This window comes from Anser brachyrhynchus (assembly GCF_964034855.1).
Source record: "Anser brachyrhynchus genome assembly, chromosome: 1".
In the NCBI taxonomy this organism is placed as follows: Eukaryota; Metazoa; Chordata; class Aves; order Anseriformes; family Anatidae; genus Anser; species Anser brachyrhynchus.
This window is the reverse complement of record NC_137694.1, coordinates 113,554,640-113,576,116: the sequence shown is the minus strand read 5'-3', so window position 1 is coordinate 113,576,116 and position 21,477 is coordinate 113,554,640. Positions and strand designations below refer to the sequence as shown.

Below are 21,477 nucleotides of genomic sequence, written 5' to 3'. Positions count from 1 at the left end.
GGCTGGTGACATCCACCAGCAGTGATAGAAAAAGCAGCAATGGATGGCTGGGAAAACACTCAATTCTTCATGCCTTGCCACTGGAGTTGCCCGTTACACACCACCACTGTTGGTGGATCCTTTGAAATGCATGCTTATATGGATGGCATGGAGATGCGGGCATCAAGAAGAGGGTCTTTACACAGTAGTACACTATCAAATCTGACTGCAGCTATTTAACAGTTGGAGCAGAAAGCCTTGTTTCTAGAGGAAAGGCTCTTTCAGCTCCCTAATTAGCTTTGTTTAGGAAAGTTTTGGCATGCAAATGACATGCCATAAATCACGCAGGCTTTAATGAGTAGCAATTTGTCTTCTGGTTCCTTAAAGCTTCTCTCAATTCAGACCGTAAGAGCTTTCCCTCCCTTTCTTTGCACCCTGCCACACAAGAGCTGCAGGTGATGGAATAGCCAGGGCTGGCCCGAGCGTTTTGCGCCAAGCGCTGGCAGCGGCATCCTGGCACACCCGCTCCAAACACTCCTGACGGCCGTCTTCTCCCACATCACCATTCCCAGAGCACAAGACCCTGTGGGTGAGGGATGTGTCTCAAACGTAGATCCACATTACATACAAAGTAATGTGCTGCTGAAGGACTGGGGAACCCAAAAGGGGAGCCCCACCACAGTTTTTCACTTCGATACTAGAGCGCAGCTGCTTGTTGCTTTCATCCCAAACTGCTGGCCTACAGGGCTTTATGTTTTCTGGGCTACGCCTACCCACAAAAGAATAAGGAGCTTGCTTTTAAAATCGATTGAAAGCAAAGATTTCACACTACTACATCAGCATGGCTTGTGCTTTGTGGAGCCCAAGTATCAGCTCCGGGGATAAGAACTGACAAGGGGAAACTATGGAGTTCCGGAGCAAGCTAGGGCTGCGAACTCCTAAAGAAAGTTACCATAATAACATGGTAATTTATGCAAGAGCATGGCGTACAGGGTCCTGCCTGCGCATCAGAAAAGGGCCATTTGCACTGCCGATTCTAGCAAAAACACTTATGAAAAGTGTTGCTGATACCTTTATATTCCAGGTCCAAGTTCTGCCAGTAAACAAGGCGGTACGATATGCTAAAAATACCGCTTATTGTCAGAACAGGCCATTCCTTACCAGTGAGTACCACTCCAGGGCTTTCTGCACAGCTGCACCCTCTCTCTCCTGTACTTCACAGCACCAGCTCCTGTGCCTGCTGTGAGGCTCTTGGATTTCCTTATGAGTGGCTTGGAGTTTGGAATTCAGTCTGTGAGCATTTGGTGCAAAACCCCCACAGTCATCCTCTCCTCATCGCACACGCGTAGGCTCGGAGCGAGGGATCTATCTGCCAGCACAAATACTGAGGAGAAGGCACAAGTGGAGCTCCACACTCCTCGGGTGGCAGCAGGAACCAAACTCCTACTGCTCAAAAGCTCATAGGTCTGGTTATGTGCAATTCACCTCCTTACCTTATTCTGAACTTGAATGCCAAGTACACTTTTCCCAACAGCTCAAAATTCTATGCTAGAAAAACCTATACACAAGAAAACCCCTCAACTGCTAGTAAGGAAAACATTAATGGATGAAGTGATGTGTGTCTGAGCATGCTTTAAACGCCTCCAAACAGCTGCTCAGCAAAATGTGACCTTCCCCATTCACCTCAGCAGAAAGTTACCTGGAGTCTAAAAATGGTGACTGCTTTTTTTCTTCACTCCAACAATTGTTTCTTCTCCTGCCTCTGCTTTGAACAGGGTTTCTTTCTAGGGGAGCTTTGTCTTGACAAGATTTTTGGGGTCAAGGGGAGGAATGGCTCCCCTGGGGGCCAAAACACTGCCCAGTTGCCCAGTTTACTAAGGTTGACCAGTTTAAGGTTGACAGTTTACTAAGTTGCCCAGTTTACTAAGGTTGACACGGACAAGGATCTTCTCATATCTGACGTCTGCACACAGACAGAAGGCATTTTGTGGTGGAAGCAAAATCGAGCAATTTTGTCCCCACTTTTGCACCCATAAGGTTCAGCCGGCTGTTGTCTCCCACACCCAAAGTGACGAGGCAGCAGTGGCAGAAGCTGCAAGGGAAGATGTAAACCTTCTCCATGTCCCTGAGCCCTGGCATTGCTACAGAATCATGCCTCTGCATCTACCCCGCCCACACCATCAGTGCGTAAGTGCTTCCAGATCTGACTACAGTTGTTTGTACCCTTACTTCACTTACAGCTGCTCTCAAGAGACTTACACGAGGGACTGGCTCACACTGGGAGGAATATACATCTCCTGGTATGAGATGGAGCCAAAAGCTTTTCAATCACTGTTGGTGAATAACAGATGCAGTCCCACTGAATTGTCTAAAACATTGATACAAAAAATAAAATAAAAATAAAAAAGGGAATCACAATATCACAAAACATTGTTATATAATGAATTTGTGATACCATGCTGGGCTGGAAGGCATCTACAGGATTTTGGAAGTCTCTCTTTCTTATTACCTGAATATCATTTCAGCGGGAAGAGGGGATTAGACAAAATCCAGCCCCAGGGTAAGTCGTGCCATGGTGACAGCTGTGATGGGAGTGCCTGAATTCACACACACACACACGCAGTCACACGCACCTCTTCAATCTCCCTAGAATGGAAACGGGCTAAAGAGAGGGTTGTGCTGGAAAGGACCCTACCTTCCAGCAATGCAGATGGGCAGTCCTGGGCTCTGCTGGTCACTACCACTTGTGGAAGCACATGTCTGACCAGCCAATGCAGATCCAGGTAAAATTTCTGGGAATTACGTTTTGGTGTTCTAGCTTGCAAGTTGCAGCTGGAGGTTACCTACTACCAAGCCTCCTTTCAAGTACTTTCGTGTATTAACAAGAGTAATTTATGATTTGGGAAGTGTTTGTTGGCCTGAACCTTCTTCATATTCTCTATGGCAACCTGTTTTGGCACAACTCTTTAGCTTCATTTGGCCAATAAATTGTCTCTTTCCTCATACACATGTTAGCACAAATGTAAAAGAGAGAGCATATCAGAAGAGGAACCAACTGCTACAGGCTCCTACTTTGCTGGAGACCTGCTGGGCACAATAGATCCTGCTAAGCAGAACTGTAACCAAAACAAATCTTAAGTTTTCTTGTGAGCTTTTTGATAATCTTAGCATAACGCGGAAGTTACTTTCTCTAAATCCTGTGGAGTCCTAACAGTGCCAGTCACTGAACAGCTGCAGAAGCAGGACGCTGCTTGAAGTTCTTGATTTTCCTGCAAAGACCCAGAGAGCTTATAATGGAAATAAACGCCCATGCTTCAATGAAATCTCCCGCTTTTGGCAAGAGCTTACTTTGCAGAAGAAACTTTTCCTGAAGGCAAAAAAAACTAAAACGCTTGGAGACCAGACTTTATGTGCTGTCCTTTGAAGGGGGCAACCGCGTCCACTCATAGGAATGAATGGTCCTGATGACAAGTTGGAGAACATGTAAAATATGTAAAAAAGTCCTCCTCCAGTTTGACGGTGAAGAAGATAAAACAGGAAAAATGTTTTTTACTGATCTTACATGGAAATACCACGTTTTTTGACAAATCTCCCCCTCCACAAACCTGCATGGAGCAAGATGAGTCATTCTAAGTGCAGCTTTTTGTTTCTGGACATTTTTAACAAAAGTAAAAGACATTTGGAAACAAAAGGTGGAAGTTACACATATAATTAGGTATCAGTCCTGGGACTGAAGTGGTGCTGTTGTATTGGCTGCAGTGCACGTTAGTTTCTTGTACTCAGTGTTTCAAGTGCTTTCTTTGTCTGAATGAGAACAGGGACTTGTGTCTGTCTCCCACATCCCATCCTGTGTAGGTTTTTCTGTTGGCATAGTCTCATGCTAAAGCTGTTCCACTGCCTAGGGTAAGCAAAACCCAAAAAGACCAGAGGAAAACTCTACTGCCAGGGCTTTACCTAGCAGGGGAGGCACTGTGTCCCCATTGCTTGTCTTCCTCCTCTGTACCAACACTGGCACCTAAGTTAGATTATTGAACTGGCTCACAAAACGTGTCCCAGGGGGAGGCAGTCATGCTGAATGCTGAGCTGAGGCTCACAATCCCACAGCTGCTCTGAGGCTACACAGATGTCATCAATAACAGTGACGGATTTATATACTCTATTTACTACATGGAGAAATGCCTTTATGCTAAAGACATTTTACATCTTCCTGTGTTGCCTTTGAAGCATAGCTCTGGAGATCTGTCATCTGGTTTGATATATTGTTCAAAGAAAAGTGATAATTCAAAATACATCTGTCTCAGTTCAAAGTTGCTGCTTGTCAGTAATTGTTTATCAGCTATATTGCATGTGAGTATCTAATTAATTTGATATCCAGTCCTCCTAGCAGGACCACATCCAGTACGTGTAGATGCAAAACTGAACTCAGTAGAGACTTCCTATACATGTCATTAGAACCTACAAACAACTTCTATTCTGCATAGTATTAAAAAAAAAAAAAAAAAAAGAGCCTCACAGCTTCCCTGTGGTGCAACAGAAGAAATGGAAAGGATTGTGCACAGCCTTTAGGCCAAGATGAACAAACATGGGCAGAAACAACATGGATGTGAGATGGAGCAGATTTAGCTTTTGGTGCAAACATATACACGTACACGGGCACTGACTCTGGAATGAAGAGCAGTAGAACGAAGTTTTCTAAATTGTCTCAAGTAATTAAAATCATGCTGACACTCATATTATTATTGCTTTCTCTGAGAGAAGGGTATCCAGGCACTTAAAAAGTCTTATTATGCACCCACTGACATCTGTATCATGCTTCAAATACCACATAAATAAGATTTAAGCTCCAGATGGAGAGAACTGGAGTCAATTGGATTTGGCTCCTAATTGCTCAGTCCCTTGTGATAACTGAATGTATCTCCCCAAGCCACATAAGTGCTTTTGAAAATTATGCTCACTGCAAGGGGTTACTGGCAGCATGGAGGAAGAGGCCAGCTACTTTCATAAAGTAATGGGAAACCCACATAAGGATCTACCTTCTACAGATCTACCTTGTGTTTGTCTCAGCTTTTACGCTCTTTAATGTTATCACAGTTACAGGTTTCTTTGCATAGCACAAGAACAGCAACGGGAGTTGCTTATATGCAGGCAGCCACAGCACAGAATTTGTCATTGTTGCAAATTCTTGATCTACTTACATGGGGAAACTTTATATAGAAAGGATTTGCAGTATTATGATCTGTGAACTGTAAGGACTGACACCATATACAAGGGAACAATTCCCAGAGGTGAATGAAGTGCAAGAAATAAGTATGGTAGCAGCCCTTCTCAATCAACTGAGCTCTCTCTTCTCTGCTTTGAGTCATACGCTAAGGCCATCATCATGGAGGATGTATGGGTCTTTCAGAAGCCTGCTAAAATGTTTCCTTTGTAGAACAGATACCCAGAGCTAAAGCCCCAGTGAAGGATCAGACAGGATAGCCAGTGTGAAACAGATTTGGCAATTTTAAATAAATTCTTGTAAAAGAACAGAATACAATTTTCAGCCAATACATTTTTAATACCTATAAAACTAAATTGAAACATTGGCTTGCAGACAAATGGCTTTTAAGACTAATTATTGATCTCTTCTTGATGTTCAGAAATGCTTCTTATAGATTTCACTTGTAGCATGTTCTCAGAAGTAAGTAAAGTTCAGGTTTTGCACAGACAGGGCTAGTGTCAGTCATGTAAGCCCTTCCTTGTGTGGTATGAAGGGATGTGAACAACACACAGATCTTGTGCTGGCCTTCTCCACAGCGTGCAAATTTACCTTCACGCTTTTGGTGTCAACCACGGAATGCATTATTCATATATTCATTATTCAAGCACCCTCACAACCATGTGTTACTATAAATTTAGATGCTTAATGATAAAAATTGAGTCATTAGTCATACACCAGTTGAGACTACACATTGAAGTCGATGACTGGTTACTGATGATGACCATAAACTACTTGTGATGTTTTGGGTTCTTTTACATTTTTCAAAGGGAACAGTGTGAGTCTGACAGTGTTCATAGACCATGACCAAAGTGATATTAAAATTATATCAACATTACTATATTGGCTATACATTAATTACTAATAGAGCAACATTAATATTCTCTTCTTTGGGATGCACTTGTACTAGCAAACCAGCAGTGGCAGGGAACATTTCTGAAACTGTGACGCAGTGCTCTGCGGTGGTATGTATGAGACCTGCACTTTTCTGGCCTGTTCAACAGCATCCTCTCACCAGCTCCACATCACAATTCCGGGCAGAGAGCAGCCCCAGGAGGCAGCCTGCATGCATTCGCCCTGCTTGGGGGGATAAGAGCTCAGTGCTACATACACAGGACATTTCCTGCCTGCTGGACTTGGTGCCAGAGAGAAGTCCCAGGCACATCTGATTTATTAGCACGCTACTACAGTCCTGGAGTCTGGTCAAACAACAGCATCTAAAGCAATGGTCCCTGATCTATGGACCTCATCCTGACCGGCTGCATTTAAGGGAAAGTAAAGACAGTGGAAGCAGAGACCAAAGTGGAAGGTAGCTGTGAGATAAGGCGTTGGGCCACTCGGGTTGCCTGATCATTATCAGAAGCTGGAGGAAGATGAGAGGCCAGCAGCTGGTATTTAATACAGTCACTTAAGTTCAAGAGAGCCAACAGAAATAATTTTTGATGTTAATCATATTAAGAACTGATTAACTACATCAAGGGTTATTACTTTGCTTACATTTCTTACTCATTTCTCCCTTGTGCTAGGCAATTTGTTTGAGTTCCAGAAATAATCTCTCATGTTTCAGTCATCGGCACTTCCAAGAAGCCAATGCTCTTGTGCCTGCAGTTTTCTCCCCGCCTGTGCCCCCACTTCCCTGTGCAGCCTCTTGGAGGGTCTGTTAAGAGCATAATAACATACCGAACGGGGGGACGCGCTCCGCCTCGGTCGAGCAGACGCTCTCTTCGTGTGCCCGCCTGCCATAGGTAGCAGAGTAGATCATGAGGAACTTGGACTCCTGACAGTGGAGCTTCAGTTCCTGGTTTTCACAGGCTGATTTGGTTTTGTATTCAGCTAAAATAGAAGCAAATAACAATACGGTAGCATGAGGCAACTTTCTCAGCCGGACTGTTCGTAGCAAATAGCAGCATGACAGAAAACAGCTTTTCTGCAAGTTGTGCTCTCAGTGATATGTGGCACGATTACAACCAGAGGCAAAGCCAATAGCAAAGCAGAGTGTTTCCTCCAACTAAATTGTTCCCTTATGAGTATCTAAAGCCTCCAGCTCCTTTTAAAAATGAATGAAAATATTAACTTTTGCCAACCTCCTCTCCCGGTGGAACAGCCACCCCCATTCCTGCCTGATTTCCTGGCCTGCTTTCCACTACTATTCAGTAGGAGAAACCTCATCCCTTCCTTTCATGCTCCTGAAGGACAATGTCACTTTCTGTGCCTATCCCAATGCCTGCCGGAGTGCTGAGGGCCTCAGGCCGCTCACCAGTCATGGGGATGGCTGGCATCACCTGGTGCCACAGCACAGCCCCTGGGCGAGCACTGAAGAATGGGGCACGGGCTGTGTGTGCCAAGCCAGGCCTCAGCTGCATTTTCATCGCTCCACCATAGTCGGTGGGGTTCCCCGACTTGGCAAGGGCTGCTTTGAAAACCTGGCTGACAAAGCAGCGTGGACCAGGAGCCTGAAAAAAACAACCCCCTCCCTTTCTCAGGGGGCACAGGCAGGCTGGTGGTGCTCCCCACATGCTCCCGCAGTAAGGAAGCCAGTGAGATGGCCTTTCGGGCAGCGCAGCTGATCCCACCTTGGGATCTGGTTGGAGTCTGCCATCTGGCCAAAGAGGTCCCCTGCTGGCCCGAGCAGCCGCTCTGCTTGTGGCATTTCACCACTCGGGTCTCCCTGGCCTGGGTACGCTCATGGCCAACCATCTTTTCGTGCCGATGAGGCCGGGGAGAAGGGTTGGTTCTGCTCCATTTTGTTGTCTTTCAGAAATGTGAAAACAGGAAAGGAGGTTCCTGAGCTAAGCAGGAGCAAAGGGAAATCTTATTGTTACTGAGAGGTGTTGCTGGAGCAGTGTGGGTGTCAGTGCTAGGGGAACCAGGCAGGGAAAAACTCCTATCTATTCAACAAAGGAAACATTGTTTTGTTTAGAACAGAACAGATTTTTGAAAAGGGGTTAATTTTCTTGGTAATAATCCTGTTTATTCCATTTGAACTCTTCATCACTCACAAATTTAAGTCAAAAAAGAGTATTTTTTAAGAATATTAAACCTGCTGCAGGTTGTTACTTCTGCAGAAACACCTGCCACAGTGTACACCCATGGGGATCAGGCCAAGAATACAAGAGCTCTGACCCAAGGGTTGACAGCCTAAAGCTGGCCTCTGCCTCTGTTCAGCTGTGCTTCGGGCTTGCTGGGGAGGCTACAGAACAAACCTGCGAGTGGCACAGGACACAGCAAGGGTAGGAACACAACAGAGACCTCAGCAACAGAAGAAAATGCAACATTTTTAAATAGATGAAAAACTGAGGGATTTGGGCAATTACTTAGGTGCACACCTGAAGGCAAGCAGATTGTATCATAAGCTTAAAATTATACTCAAGTGGTTTCCTGAGTGAGGTTGCTTCCCATAGCCAAGTGTAACAATATTGGTATCTTACCTACAAAGATAAATTTCCTGTCAAATAAATCATGCAATTTACACTGGACCTGGACTCTTCCTCAATTCTGAAGGCAGCACTCACTGTTAAATACACTTTTGACTAGCTTTTGTAATATTTGGGTCACAGAGAATATTATGCATTCATTTTAACTCACTTCCAGTGGAAAAAATATTTTAAAAGTAGCAAAGAGGAACCCAGTCCACTTTCAATTAGTAAAAGGAAGTTTCTAATGAGAACAGGTACAGCCACAATATTCAAATCTATCTACTATGAATAATGTAGTGATTGTAATATACTAAAAATGTAAACACTAAGATTCTTTCAAGTATTTTCTTTGGGACCCATTTCAGCCAGACTGGAGATGAACTGCCAGGAAAAGCTGAGTCCCTGGGCAGCTGGGGCTTTTTCTCATACATAATAGCAATAAGAAAAAACAATTGAAAAAAAAATAAAATAAATGAAACCTCATTGTGACTGTCTTAATTTTTCTGATGCTCTTATCATGTTTGCAAAGGTCATTCTCTTTGAGGCAGGATTTGTCTCTTTTCCATACAAATGTCAATTACCTGTTTAGAACACAGGTAGTTCTGCTATAAAATTAACCATGCAAGTGTATCCTCCAGTCATTAGTTTATAAATGGTAGGTAGTAAACCGAGGATCTTTGAAAGCCTTGGTCCTACTTCTTAAGCATTTTTAATACTACTTGTTATGATATCTTCTTCATCATTTGGATCCTTAACCCAAACATCTGTTTTTGCTTTTCAGCTCTGTATTTCTAATAAGACATGGCTTTAAAAATAATTTACAAGACATTTTTCCTTTCGAGTCTGGTGTCTGACATCTGATTCTGACAAATTATACTGGTCATTACATTGGCAGCAAGCACAGTGAAGTTGTAAGCACAATGGAAGGCTAAAGTAAAGTAGAAAAAACAACTTGTTATTAATCTAAGAGACTTAAAACTTAACATGGATTTATGCAAAGCCTTGTGCAGTGGCATTCTAAGCGAAACAAACAATGAAACACACAAAAACATGTTTTCCTGGTGTGGATTACTTACTAGGTTTGCATTTAAAGGAGACAAGGAGGAATTTAGTGGTCCCTGGACATAGATCAGGTCCGAAAACCCGACTATTGACAAGGAGTTGGCAGGATCTCAGGTTTTGGCATTCATCCAGTACTTTCTAGAACAACGGGCAAAAAGGATAGTCTTGAAAACAAGATATGAAGCTACAAAGCAACGACAACACTTAGCTGTACTTTGTTCTATACAGGAGACAAACCATCCCTTCACAACTTTCTGGCCATAAACACATAAAACATCTGGATCACTGGATTTAGGCCGCCTCTCCGCTGGCCTTTGAGCCACGGCCAAGTTTTTGGTAACACACTCATAGCAGCGATGTCTGTGGCTATTTAGGATGTTACCGATTCACTGTCGCTTGTTACTTTTTCCTCTGCCCCCTGCCAGTCAGCCAGACCTCGCTGCATGCCACCATGGCCTCAGCAATGCCTGGGACCCCGCGCAGAGCCCTGAGCATGTGCTTAGCCTCCAGCATTTTGACACATCTTCCCGACAGCATTTATGGGAATGTGATGTCCAACCAAAGCACAGTAACTCAGAAAGATGCCTTTTTAACCATTTCATCTCAATCTCCTTAAGTTTACCTGAGCACGCTCTGCAGTACCTTTATTTGAAAGAGGTCAAACGAGTGGCTTAGTGATACTCAGGCATGCCCCTAGCTTTAAGCCATATGTAGGACCTCCTGCTTAAGGGGCACCTACCAGAGGATTTCTCTTGCTTTCAGTTACACACACGATTGCCTATTTACCTGACTTGCCTCTTGATTCAATTTCAGAATTGATTTGGAAGGATAAGACAGATACGCCTGTCTATCCTAAACCTGTTAGTTGGTGGGGTTTTTTTGTATGTGTGTGTGTTTTGTGTGTGTGTTGTTTTTTTTTTTAATGCTGTATTTATTTTTTTCCCAGAAATATACCGTGGTTCTTACTGTTCTGCTTTACTGGGAGTAGCAGCCGAAGGACAATAGGAAGGTCACCAGCATAACACACACAGGGTCACGTGGACCTTCTCCAAGTCCAGCTAAAGGACAGAGTACTCCTAACGCCTGCATTAATGTTCCCACTTCACCAGTGCTTTTGGAGCTGTAGCTATGATTGTGATAGTTAGAAAATATGAAGACATTGCCCCAAATGACTCTGTGCCCAGCTTTAACCCAGTCACACAGCAAAGCATCTAGAAAAACACTTTAAATTCATCAGTGTATTTAAGAAATTCTTATCCACCTTCAGAGCCTCGTTCAGAGCAGGCTGTCTATATACTGTTTTTGTACAGCCTGGGTTGTTGTACCCATGATTCTTGATGTTTAAAATCCCAGCGGATTGCAAGAAGGAGGGCATCATCTCTAGGTCACACAACTCTTAGCAGGTGTAACTGCAATATATTATTCTCTGATAGTTTCAGGTACTTCCATAAAATCTATGGAATTTTTTTGTCTTGTTTCTCATTGGAAGGGGTCTGAGTCATATCAAGAGGCCTAATCACAAATTTACCACTGCGATTAGCACAAGCTGCACTCTTGTTTCCAGGCTCAGATAGTTGGCAGTGGCTGAATCTCTCCTGTCATCCCTGGAAGCCATCCTTCCCAAGCAGAAATGATACACATTGGCAGCACATTGCAGTGATCCCATAACACTCTTGTCTTTTTGTTCCCCCGGGTAGAAGAAGAAGACTTTCATCCAACACTTTTTGAGCATTAAGTGCACACTAAAAAGTTTAAAAGGGAAGGAAAAGTACAGTGGACAATTTTGTTGCTCAATTCTTCTTTTAAAAAGTTGCAAGTCATGCAAATAACTCATCCTTAATTGGGAATGCTCTAGAACAGGCCCATGAAATAGAGTTACAACTTCAGTAAGTGGAGATGGATGTCCCCTACTGAGTCACCTTCTGTTTGCACCTGAGCTGAATCATCTCCTGTGCATCTGTTTGTGTTTTCTCTTAATGCAAAGAGCAGTCATATTTTCTATCACGTTGCTGTGCAAAAACACGCAACCACGAAAGCAAACAATGATACTCGTAACGAGACAGCCTGGGGCTATTAATATCTTAGGACAGATCAAACTTTGCAGTGATCCTTTTAATAGGAGGTCACTGTATAAAATGCCTGTTATGCTTCCTCTTGGCTGCAGGGCAGCATCATGCCTGATGATGCAGACTGCAGATGTGTTTCCAGAGGGAAGGGGAGGAAGGATGAGATCACTGGTGCTCTTTTCTAAGAAATCAGTTTACAGGATGTGTCTCTTCTCCTTGACAGAGCCGGAACTCCCTGAGATGCAGAGCATTTATATCGCTCACGTTTGTGGTCTTGTCAAAATGCTTTCGTGTCTTTGATCAGTGACAGTGCTTGAATGATGATGATGGTTTATACAACTGTTATTCCATGTTGTTTATTATACTCAAGGGAAAAAAAACTGCCCAAGGAGACCTCACAAAGGCGCTCGAGACTCACAAACCCCAAATAATCCTTGGTATCTTTTCACTATAGTCAGTAAAATGACCTCAAGGATGCATCTAGTCTACTGATTTTAGTGGAGAGCTGTACTTTCACATGGCCTATAGGTCATGGCTGGAATGCCTTTAGAAGTTGCAGTACAGCATGGGCAAGCCACATTTAAAAATTGTGGCCTAATATTGTTTCTAGAGAGAGGATATTACTGCCAAACCACTCTGTAAAACTCTTCAGCTCACTAGTCGGGGAAACAGACATTCCCTGTTGACAAAAAGCCATGTGTCAGCTACAAGCACTAATGTTGCCAGCTTCACCAAAGCTTCTGTAAAGCATTTACAACAGCTTCACTGACAGAACATATTTAGATTCCACTGACAACCCATTTTCCAATGACTTACTGTATTGGGCCTAACACTGTAATTTTCACTATGATGAAACAAGCCTTTGACAGCAGTGGAAGCCAGGCCTTCTAAGCATTGTTTAAAAAGTCTCCATGGCAGAAAGTAATAATTTATGAAACCTAAGTCATATTATACTTTTTACATTTATACTTAAGTGGGCTCAGGAAACAAGCTACAGGGTATTCCTGATACAAATCATGTATTTATGGAAATGTAGATAGCCGTAGAAGTGCTTAGGACCTGCTGCTTAACTGTCATGGGGCCTTTTCAGTAAGTGAAGGTAGCCTCGTGGTAGGAGTTTGGCTTGTTCCATGCCTATCTCATTCAGTGGGGTTGTAACCCCGATGTGTGAAATGTTTGTATCCTCTGCTGGGGATAAGGAGGGCCTGTGTGATGGATTAAGGCTGGCCTGCTGAGTCACGACAAGTCCTTGACTAGAAGGGAATTGGTTATTTTAGGGAACATTGAGAATGGGGCTTTCAAACCAAGGCTTAGAAGGAAATCTACACAGCTGTCACAATCCCATGGTGATATGCTGCTGACCAGATGAATCCTTGCAACACTTTTCACGACACGCTGCCACAAACGTGATGCCATTTCATTCAACATGGTGAACACTTGCAGTTTTCATACACGTAGCCCACCGCATGGAAGCCTACAAGCGTGCTGCGCATGAAGAACCTTTACAAGATACCTGCAGGGAGGTGGGTGCCACACAGTTTATAGGTTCTGTCATCCTGGCTTCAGGCTGCTGTGTGCCACACATTTGGTAGTCTTGCCCGTAAAATGCTGACTGAATGCTTATTGTCGAATGCCGAGGACAGTGCAGACTCAAATGTTCCCCGTCGCAGGCATAGGCGGTATGATTTTGCAGAAGTTTGGTTAGGTAACCTAGAAAATATTCAGCTGTGTTACAACTAGCACAGGAAATGACAAACTCATTAGATAATAAGAAAACCACGATCAGTCTCTGGAAAGGGCATTGTAGTCAAGGTTAAATGTATGGCCCACTGCCACAGCACACGGGGCTGTGAATGGTTCAGCCTTTAAGTGCCAGTAATGCTCTGGTCTGGAGTACAGCAGGTCGGGTGGCAGTGACCCAGAGCTGCACGGTGTCAGAGATGCCACTTCACAGACAAGAAATGGGCTCAGACCCTTGGCGGTCGTGGTTACTAACAATCTCAGGGCATGTTTGCAGAAGGAGGAAGGACTATGGCTTGGTTTTGCGGCCTAGATTCTTCATTCGAGCAAGCTAAGGTTCTCCTTACATCTTGGCTTAAACTGACATTGCACATTTCTGGGCTCCCCAGCAGTTGTGTTGTGCACAAGTGGCAATGGAAGTGACACTGCATGGGCTACTGAATCAGGTGCCAGAACTGAGAGGAAAGGTGGTCCATAAATGCTGGATGTGGAGCTGCTGGACAGACACACGACAGTACCATACGCAGAATTTTGTATTTACTAGTGAGTCTGTCAGTATTAACAGGAGAAGGAGAGCCTGTATGCAGCTGTCCACCTGTACCATCCGTTTGCATCTTCTAATAAGTAGTATCATCAGCAGCTAATGAAACAGCTAATGAAAGCTGGGTTTCTGATTTGTATTTCATCGTGTACTGCCTCTTAAGCCAAGATTTCTGTTATCACCAGAAATATTTATAAAATTCACGTCCTGCTGCCCTTTTCTCTGTTGTCCCACAGAAAGCTTCCAGGGAAACATGCAGGCTGCTACCTTTGACCATTACAAATTAGCCACTGTGATGTGAAACTACTAGGGGAAATTTAATTCAAAGACTTTCCTCACCTATACTTTGAAGCTTTGATATTTTTACCACTCAGTCACACTTGATTGAAAACTGTCTTTAAGCAGAGAATGTTTGTGGCTGAAGGGGAAGAGGAGCGGTGAGGGACAGGACACAAAATACCAGCCTACAAATGAGGCATTATCCTTCCCCATCCTTGATCCATAAACACATGGAAATTAGACCCAAACCCAACACACTACAATCAGAGCAAATCTTTTATGTAACTCTTTCACTATTAGCCAAACCTTTCATTAACATGCAGATAATAACTATAGTAGAATGGTTTCTTTATTCTTATACATGCTTTAAATTCCGTATAATTGTCTAAAATCCATAGCCAACTTCTATAACACCAAGTTCACCCAGATTCAACAAAAAGAGGAAAAACAAACAAAAAAGCCTACCCCAAAGCAACCAACCATCACCCAAACCCAAACTCTTAAGTAATGAAAAAGTACTAAAAGCTTCTGTTGATTTGTTATTAAAAAAAAAGATTTGTAGAAGTTTTAAAACTGAGACAATGATTACATAAGGATCTTCTAAATTTTCAAGATCATGAATCATGTTTTCCCTATCTTCGCCTCTTTTCCAAACATGTAATTGGTCTACTTAAAGGCAAAACAAGTATCATCTCCTCAGAAGTCTGGCATACTCCACTGTTGTGATAATATTATTACTATTAAGTAGGAAAAAAATACCCCCTTTTTTGTGGCTGAATCATAAATAGAATGACATAGAACAGAATATAATTTATTTGGTACCTAAAAAATTAGTTTTCTCAGAGAAAATAGGAGTTTGTTCATGCCGTTTCATTTTCACATTTGTTGCCCTTTTTAATCCTTCAGAAAAGAAGAACAATTAAAAAAATGCTTTGAATAGAAATCTAAGCATTCCAAGTAAATGATTTGAAAATAAAATAATCTAGTTCTCTGGTATTTTTTCCAACTGCAGCAGCTGGATAGGAAAATTCAGCTCACTACCAGTTGTGGAGTTTGGGGAAAGGAGAAGCCTGCTCCACTACTGAGTCTGACGTTCCTCACCTCTAGCCCAAGAGAGGACAGGAGTCACTGGATGCATCTGCCAGTGCAGCAAGGACGTGGGTGAGTTCCTCACCTCACTGAATTCGACCTGAGCGCTGGCACTGCCTGCAGGATGGAGAGAATTTCATACCCTGTACTTGCAGTTCAGATCTCAAGCCCTGCAGATATCCCTGCAGCTTCTCACAGGTTAAAAAAAATAATAATAAAAAAAAAAAAGGAAAGAAAAAAGAAAAAAGCAGAATCCGCCCCCTACATTTTTTGTGTAACTGAGCTCACAACTCACTGAGCTTTCCTGCCAGAGCCACTCCTCTGCCAGCCTGCTCCTGAGAGGTGCTGCCTATTGCCAGGAGAATGGGCCAAATGCCCGACTGCACCCAAGCTCCTTCGCTTAGGTTTGATGCTGAAAGGGGGCTTCCAGTGGCATTTGCTGCCACTGAGTGCTTTTTGCATTACCTTCATGGCATAAAGGGCCACAGTGTAAAAGAGTGTTCAGCCCAACGTGAGTTGTGGGCACTCAACACCTTGAAAGATTTACCCTGATAGTTGTAATCATTTCAATTCTTCGGGTTTTAAGTTACATGGAACCAAGAGCGCTGTATACAAAACAGCCCAGTATTCCCTAAAGAATATCAGCTATGTTGTGATTTGGATGGGTTCCCTGGCATCTTAACTGCTACTTTGATCCTGCAAATTCCTAATGCAGTATCTAAGCACCTTTCTCCAACAATTGCAACTATTCAATTCTTAAAAAAAAAAAAAAAAAAAAAAAAAGCCATCCTGAAAAACTTGCTCTGATTCTGGATAAGCAATATAGCTCACTTGTAAAAGTAGTGTTAGATGGACTGGTGAAAGTAAGACATCGTGCTCCCTGGCCTTCCAAGTGGCATTTAAAGTGATGCATTTAAAGCTGATACTAAAATCCTTACGTATTTGCACACAATAAAAGATAAAAATAGTAATGGAAATTGGCTGCTAACCTCTGATAAGAGAAGCGGTGACGTACTAGTATCTGAACTCCTCGTCTCACATGGCAGACCGTGTAAACCTGCATTTTTTATTACTATACACACAGACTACACAGGCACAGGTTGAGCAGTTAGCCCTCTGTGAAGAGTAGTGCAGACCAGGCAGCCCACGCTGGGCAGGGGCTCTGACCCAAATCACAGCTTCCTCTTGCTTCTTCCCTGAACACCCCCAGCCTTTTTCCTCTCCTGATGCCGGCCGGCCCTCTCCCACGTCCCGGGGCCCTGCCTGCCCTGAGCGCACCTGGAGGACTGGGCTAGGCGAGTGAACGATGCCCTCTCAGAGGCGGCTGCCTGGGCTTGAAAGGAGTTCCCAGTCGCCTTCCCACACTGCTGGGCAGCGTGGCCTCGAAGTCACCCCAGCACAAAGCTTCATCTCCTTGAGACCACAAGTATCCCTATATTGTTTACCAAATGCTGGACAGAAACTCGCTTCCCTCAAGGCAGCGAAGTTAGCTGAGTGAAAATGTAAGGTTAGCGGAAAAATATGTTCTTATCTCTACAATTAGTAACAGCTGTGATTATCAGGAGAGAGGGCATTGTAACCATTGAATGGGTCTGTCACTCTGAAGCACGCTTCCTTCCCTGCATTTCTCTCAGCTGGTGCAATCAAATCAGGTCATCCAAAATAGACAGCAGGGTTCTGTCACCGTCCAAACCCGACAGCAGGTCTGTGTCACTTTCAGGCACCAGCCCAGCACATTGTCTGAGCTGCAGACACTTCGGGGCACTATTTCTTGTTCAGAATCTCCCATATTGTATTTAATTAATCAAAATCTGTTAGTTGTGGATTCTAAGGAAAACATTTTTCCCCTTCTTGTGGGCAGCTGGGCACAGAGGGGGCTGAAGCACAACCACGACTCGCCCCAGTGCAGTCAGGTCACCGCTGGGCATGCACTGGGACTGGGAAGGCAGAAGACTTGAGAGTTACGGGGTTTCTTACCCTGAGCATACAGAATCTTAAAGAGACCTTATCAAATCCTTACACGACTTACGGTTTTAAACATACTGTTGGGTCCTTTCTCTTTGCTTACTGGGTAATATGGGGGCTGGGAGGTAGCTATTGGAATCGCTTTGTCAAACTTCATTCTGCAGCAAGGAAGACTACAGATTTCCTCTTTTCTTTGTTTTGTTTTTGTTTTTCAAAACATAATAAATGTGACTTCTTTAAAACAATATGATACTTCTGAGAAAATGTCAGCTGTTGTGAGATTTGGCTAAATTAGAATAACTTGGCAATGCAGCAGTGTCCCAATAGCATCTCTATGCCTCTGTGTGAAAGCCTCGCTAGGAGCTTTCCCATTTACCCAAGACACATTCATAAGCGTTGTACGGGGTGCTCTGCATACAAAATCATCTCAAAGACATTACAGACTGGCTCAGAAGTTAAGCCTGAATCATACGTCCTATTGATTTGAAGGCCAAAAGGTATCATCCCACTCAACCGTCTGCCTAACCCAGACTCCTCATTCATTGTAACTTCTTACTGAGACTCAAAATACCAATGTAAGATCCAAGCGTAATCCTTTCTTGCAGAATTAGCCAAATTAGTCACAGCATCAACTGTGTTGACAAAGAACTTCAACTAAAAAACATAGCCCCAGGAAAACACACAAAACACTGAGACTGAGCAGCTGAACAAAGCTTTAAGCCTTATTGATGACTTCTGGTTGCAAAGGAGAACTGATAAACTGTAATGACACTGACAGACAAAATTAACTGGCCTGGGAGAGTTAACGTTGTAAATAGACACCTCTTTGTGTAAAACTCAGCTCTTAAAATGTTGTAGTTTTATATTCAACATTTGCTCCTGCTCTTCTTGCTTTGGATAATAACAGTAATGGTAGTAGTTATCATGAACCTGAAGGTAAGAAAATCCAGAAAGATTTTTTTCCCCCACTTCAGACCATTGTAAAAATGGAAGCTTAAAAAATCTCAGTTGAAGGAACTATGACTACCAAAAAGCCTGCAAATGGCCAGCCAAGAGATGCTTTACGTCTCCAGTGAGTGGCACCAGACAGCATGGGGTACTACGTTATATGGAATTCATCCCTTATGGTGGGGGTCATTAACACAAGTCCTTAAGGCCCTTTTTCAGCATTCGGCTATATCAATGCGTTCATTCTGCCCAGCCCCCTTGTACCGGCATGAATCTCACCACGTGAAGCATCAAGAACAACATTTTGAGCTATGAGTCTTATTGCTTAGCGTATATTAAATGCAATCTCAGCGTTGACTGATGTAATGTCTTTCTGGCAAGAGAGCAGCTTTGCTTTGTAATATTTTTGGAGGCTGAAGCTGGGTATCACACAGCCTACAAGGATTCTCAGAATCAGGCCTTTACATACGGAGTAAGAAATATTGGTTACTGTGCACAGTGCTATCTAGCTTAATTAGCACAATGATTTGCTAGCTTGTTTCAAAGACATTTAAGTCCATTTTGGATCAAAATAGATTGAAACAGCACACACATTGCTGTGGGAGTCCCAGAAGGCTAATCCATTCAGCACATCTACATCATCTCCCGCCGCTTTCTGAAGAATTGTGCCAACAGGCATTAAAAATACACAAGCAAGACTAACGAGTTTGAGGGAAGAGATTTCATGCAGTGATAACAGAATTGCTGATAAACTCTGCTACAAACCCCATCAGAAGCATCAATCTGACATTTATTGGTATTTATGATCCAGCCGCAGTATTTCTCCAGAAGTATGTTCTCCATTGGTTTGTGAAGGAAGTGTGGAAGGAAAATTAACCCTCTAATGCCCCCTCCCCTCTGCCACTTTCTCTGTTGGTCTTTAGAGGCAACTAACTACACCACGGACAATGCTCTTCAGGGTTACTGCATAATCACTGCTTTCAGAGCCCTGCTCTGCGTGTGGATCTGACAGTGCCTGGCTGGCTCTGTTCACAGAAGCAGGGCAGGGATCTGCTTCTTGTAATTCCCTTTCATCTCTTACCTTGGCTGTCTGCAAGTTCTTTCCGTGGTAGCTCTACTTGGGAGCTAGCAGTCATGACAGAATGCAAAATGTTATGCAGGAAAGACACTATTTCTAAAATTAAACCACTGTGTTTCTTGCCACATCACTTTATTCTTTTTTGTACATCAGGTGCCATGTAAGCATACTGTTCAGAGTCACTCCAGAAAGGTGTGGTCTTTCAGTCTTTTATCAATTAGAAATATCCTCAGGCAGAAGTATCGATTATTCTACTTACTGTTCTGAAATGAGCGTAACAGCTTCACTCAAGAGATACACATAAAAATCCCCACTTGCCTAATACATGCTCTCTTGCAGAGTCACTATTTGACTCAATTTCCCTCACTTGTTTTTTTCAGTGAGCTTTTTTCCACTCCTCCTCTCAACACTCACATTCCTTGCCAGTGACTGCTATCCCAAAATCTTCATCCTTTTGCTTGCACCGTGGGCGATGACATGAGAAACTGGTCTGCCAGGCTAGAAAAATCATTCTTCCATAATTTTATTTTTGATGTTATTGAAACCTTTTTGATGTGGGGGACAGATGCTCACTTGGAAAAACTAGTGGTAATCTCATTTCTGTGATAAGCTAGTGACCATTAAAAAGCTTTCCATTTCCAAATGTCTAGTTTGGTTTCAGAGCTTCCAAAGATCTTACTTTTCTTAGAATCAGACCCTGGGAGTTTTCCATTAACCATTCCCCAGGAGATAAAACTTAGGAGATCTTACTCTGTCCATCTGCCATTCCCTTAACAACTGTTGAGCTCAGTGGCCAGATTCAAACCTAGGGAGGTAGAGGAATCACAGAAATAAAGTTGCCACAAGTTTCATGAAAATTGAAGCCTGAGCTAACAGGCCAAAGTAAGAGCTCTCACTTTCAATTCAATCCCTTACTCATGCTAAAAGTAAACTGGCTGCTGAAGAGACAGCGCGCACATACTAGAGAGCTAATCAGCCTGCTGCTAATGGGGCAACTTGTTTTCACTGGCCTTAATGACAGATGGGGGATTAAGATTTCAGTAAGAAAATCCTTAAGTTAAAAGTGAAAATGCTTTTGGGATAGCATGGCAATCAAAGCAGGCATTAGTGATGGAGAGCTCGGTCATGTTTTCCATGAACTGTTTTAAAAACGTGTGCGCTTTACTAAGGAAATTATTTTGTTTTTCTCCTTGTAATCAGAACTCATGGATCATAACCATCTTATTGATCATAACTCCCTCTGTCTGCTAAATCTGAGGGTCAAATTAAGCAAGGGTTTGGTTCCACTTAGGCCAAAGAAGGGATTCAGGTAACAAGAAGGCAATTCTGCCTAAGAACTCATTTAAACTCACGTATGTGAACAGGGTTTATTCAGTGAGTAACAGTACACATAAAAATCTAAGCTATGAGCTATTTTTACACAACCAAACCCAAGATATCATGAAGGAAGCACAGACCTCCTGCAACATTTTGGTTATGCCAAATGGGCATTGCTTCTGCAGGCACCCCATAACCTCTTTGTATCCAGGCCACTCAGCTTGGACTTGCAATTATGTGTAAGAAATTTTTGCAGAGTGGGAAAACCCATGACTCTCGCACTCACAAGCCAGCTGACTGTTCTCTCTCTCATGTCCTCCCACAGCTGTTCTCTGTTTCCTTCAGATGGACAATTTCATATTCCCTTGTGTTGTCATCTAGGAGTGATGCTTACTTTCTTTATATCCAAATGGCTCTCTGAGGAAATCAGAGATTCCTACTCATTTCCTTCCCCCCCACACTAGCTCTTTTTTTTTTTCCTAGTTTCTTTCCCTCCTTCTCTCTCCTTACATTCATACACACTCCTATGGCTGTACGCCAAATGAATAGCAAGGGCAGCATAAAACACTTGGCAGGCCTGGGTAAAAGTGTCCAGGAGTTCCAGGAGTTCCTTAGCAAGCAAGGTAGGGAGGAAAGGGGAAACTGTTACCAGGCTCCGAAGATTTGGGTCTGTATTAAACTGCATGCTATAGTCAGCTATACTTCTCCCAGCTATTCCACGAAGCCACAGGGACAAATAC

At 43.2% G+C, this 21,477-nt stretch overlaps 1 protein-coding gene across 7 annotated transcripts in view; it reads right to left on the bottom strand.

Moving 5' to 3' along the window:
• EVA1C (eva-1 homolog C) overlaps positions 1–21,477 on the bottom strand; it is a 38,319-nt gene that overhangs the window by 9,190 nt on the left and 7,652 nt on the right. For 5 of the 7 annotated variants that reach the window (XM_080597702.1, XM_080597703.1, XM_080597701.1 and 2 more), the window contains 3 exons: positions 13,294–13,490; positions 9,729–9,852; positions 6,917–7,069 (listed from right to left, as the gene is read on the bottom strand). In XM_080597702.1, the coding sequence (XP_080453828.1) occupies positions 6,917–7,069; positions 9,729–9,852; positions 13,294–13,490 (474 nt within the window). Of the gene's footprint in view, positions 1–6,916; positions 7,070–9,728; positions 9,853–13,293; positions 13,491–15,441; positions 15,547–21,477 lie in introns of all 7 variants that reach the window. The other 2 variants (XM_080597700.1, XM_080597699.1) reach the window with 1 other exon arrangement.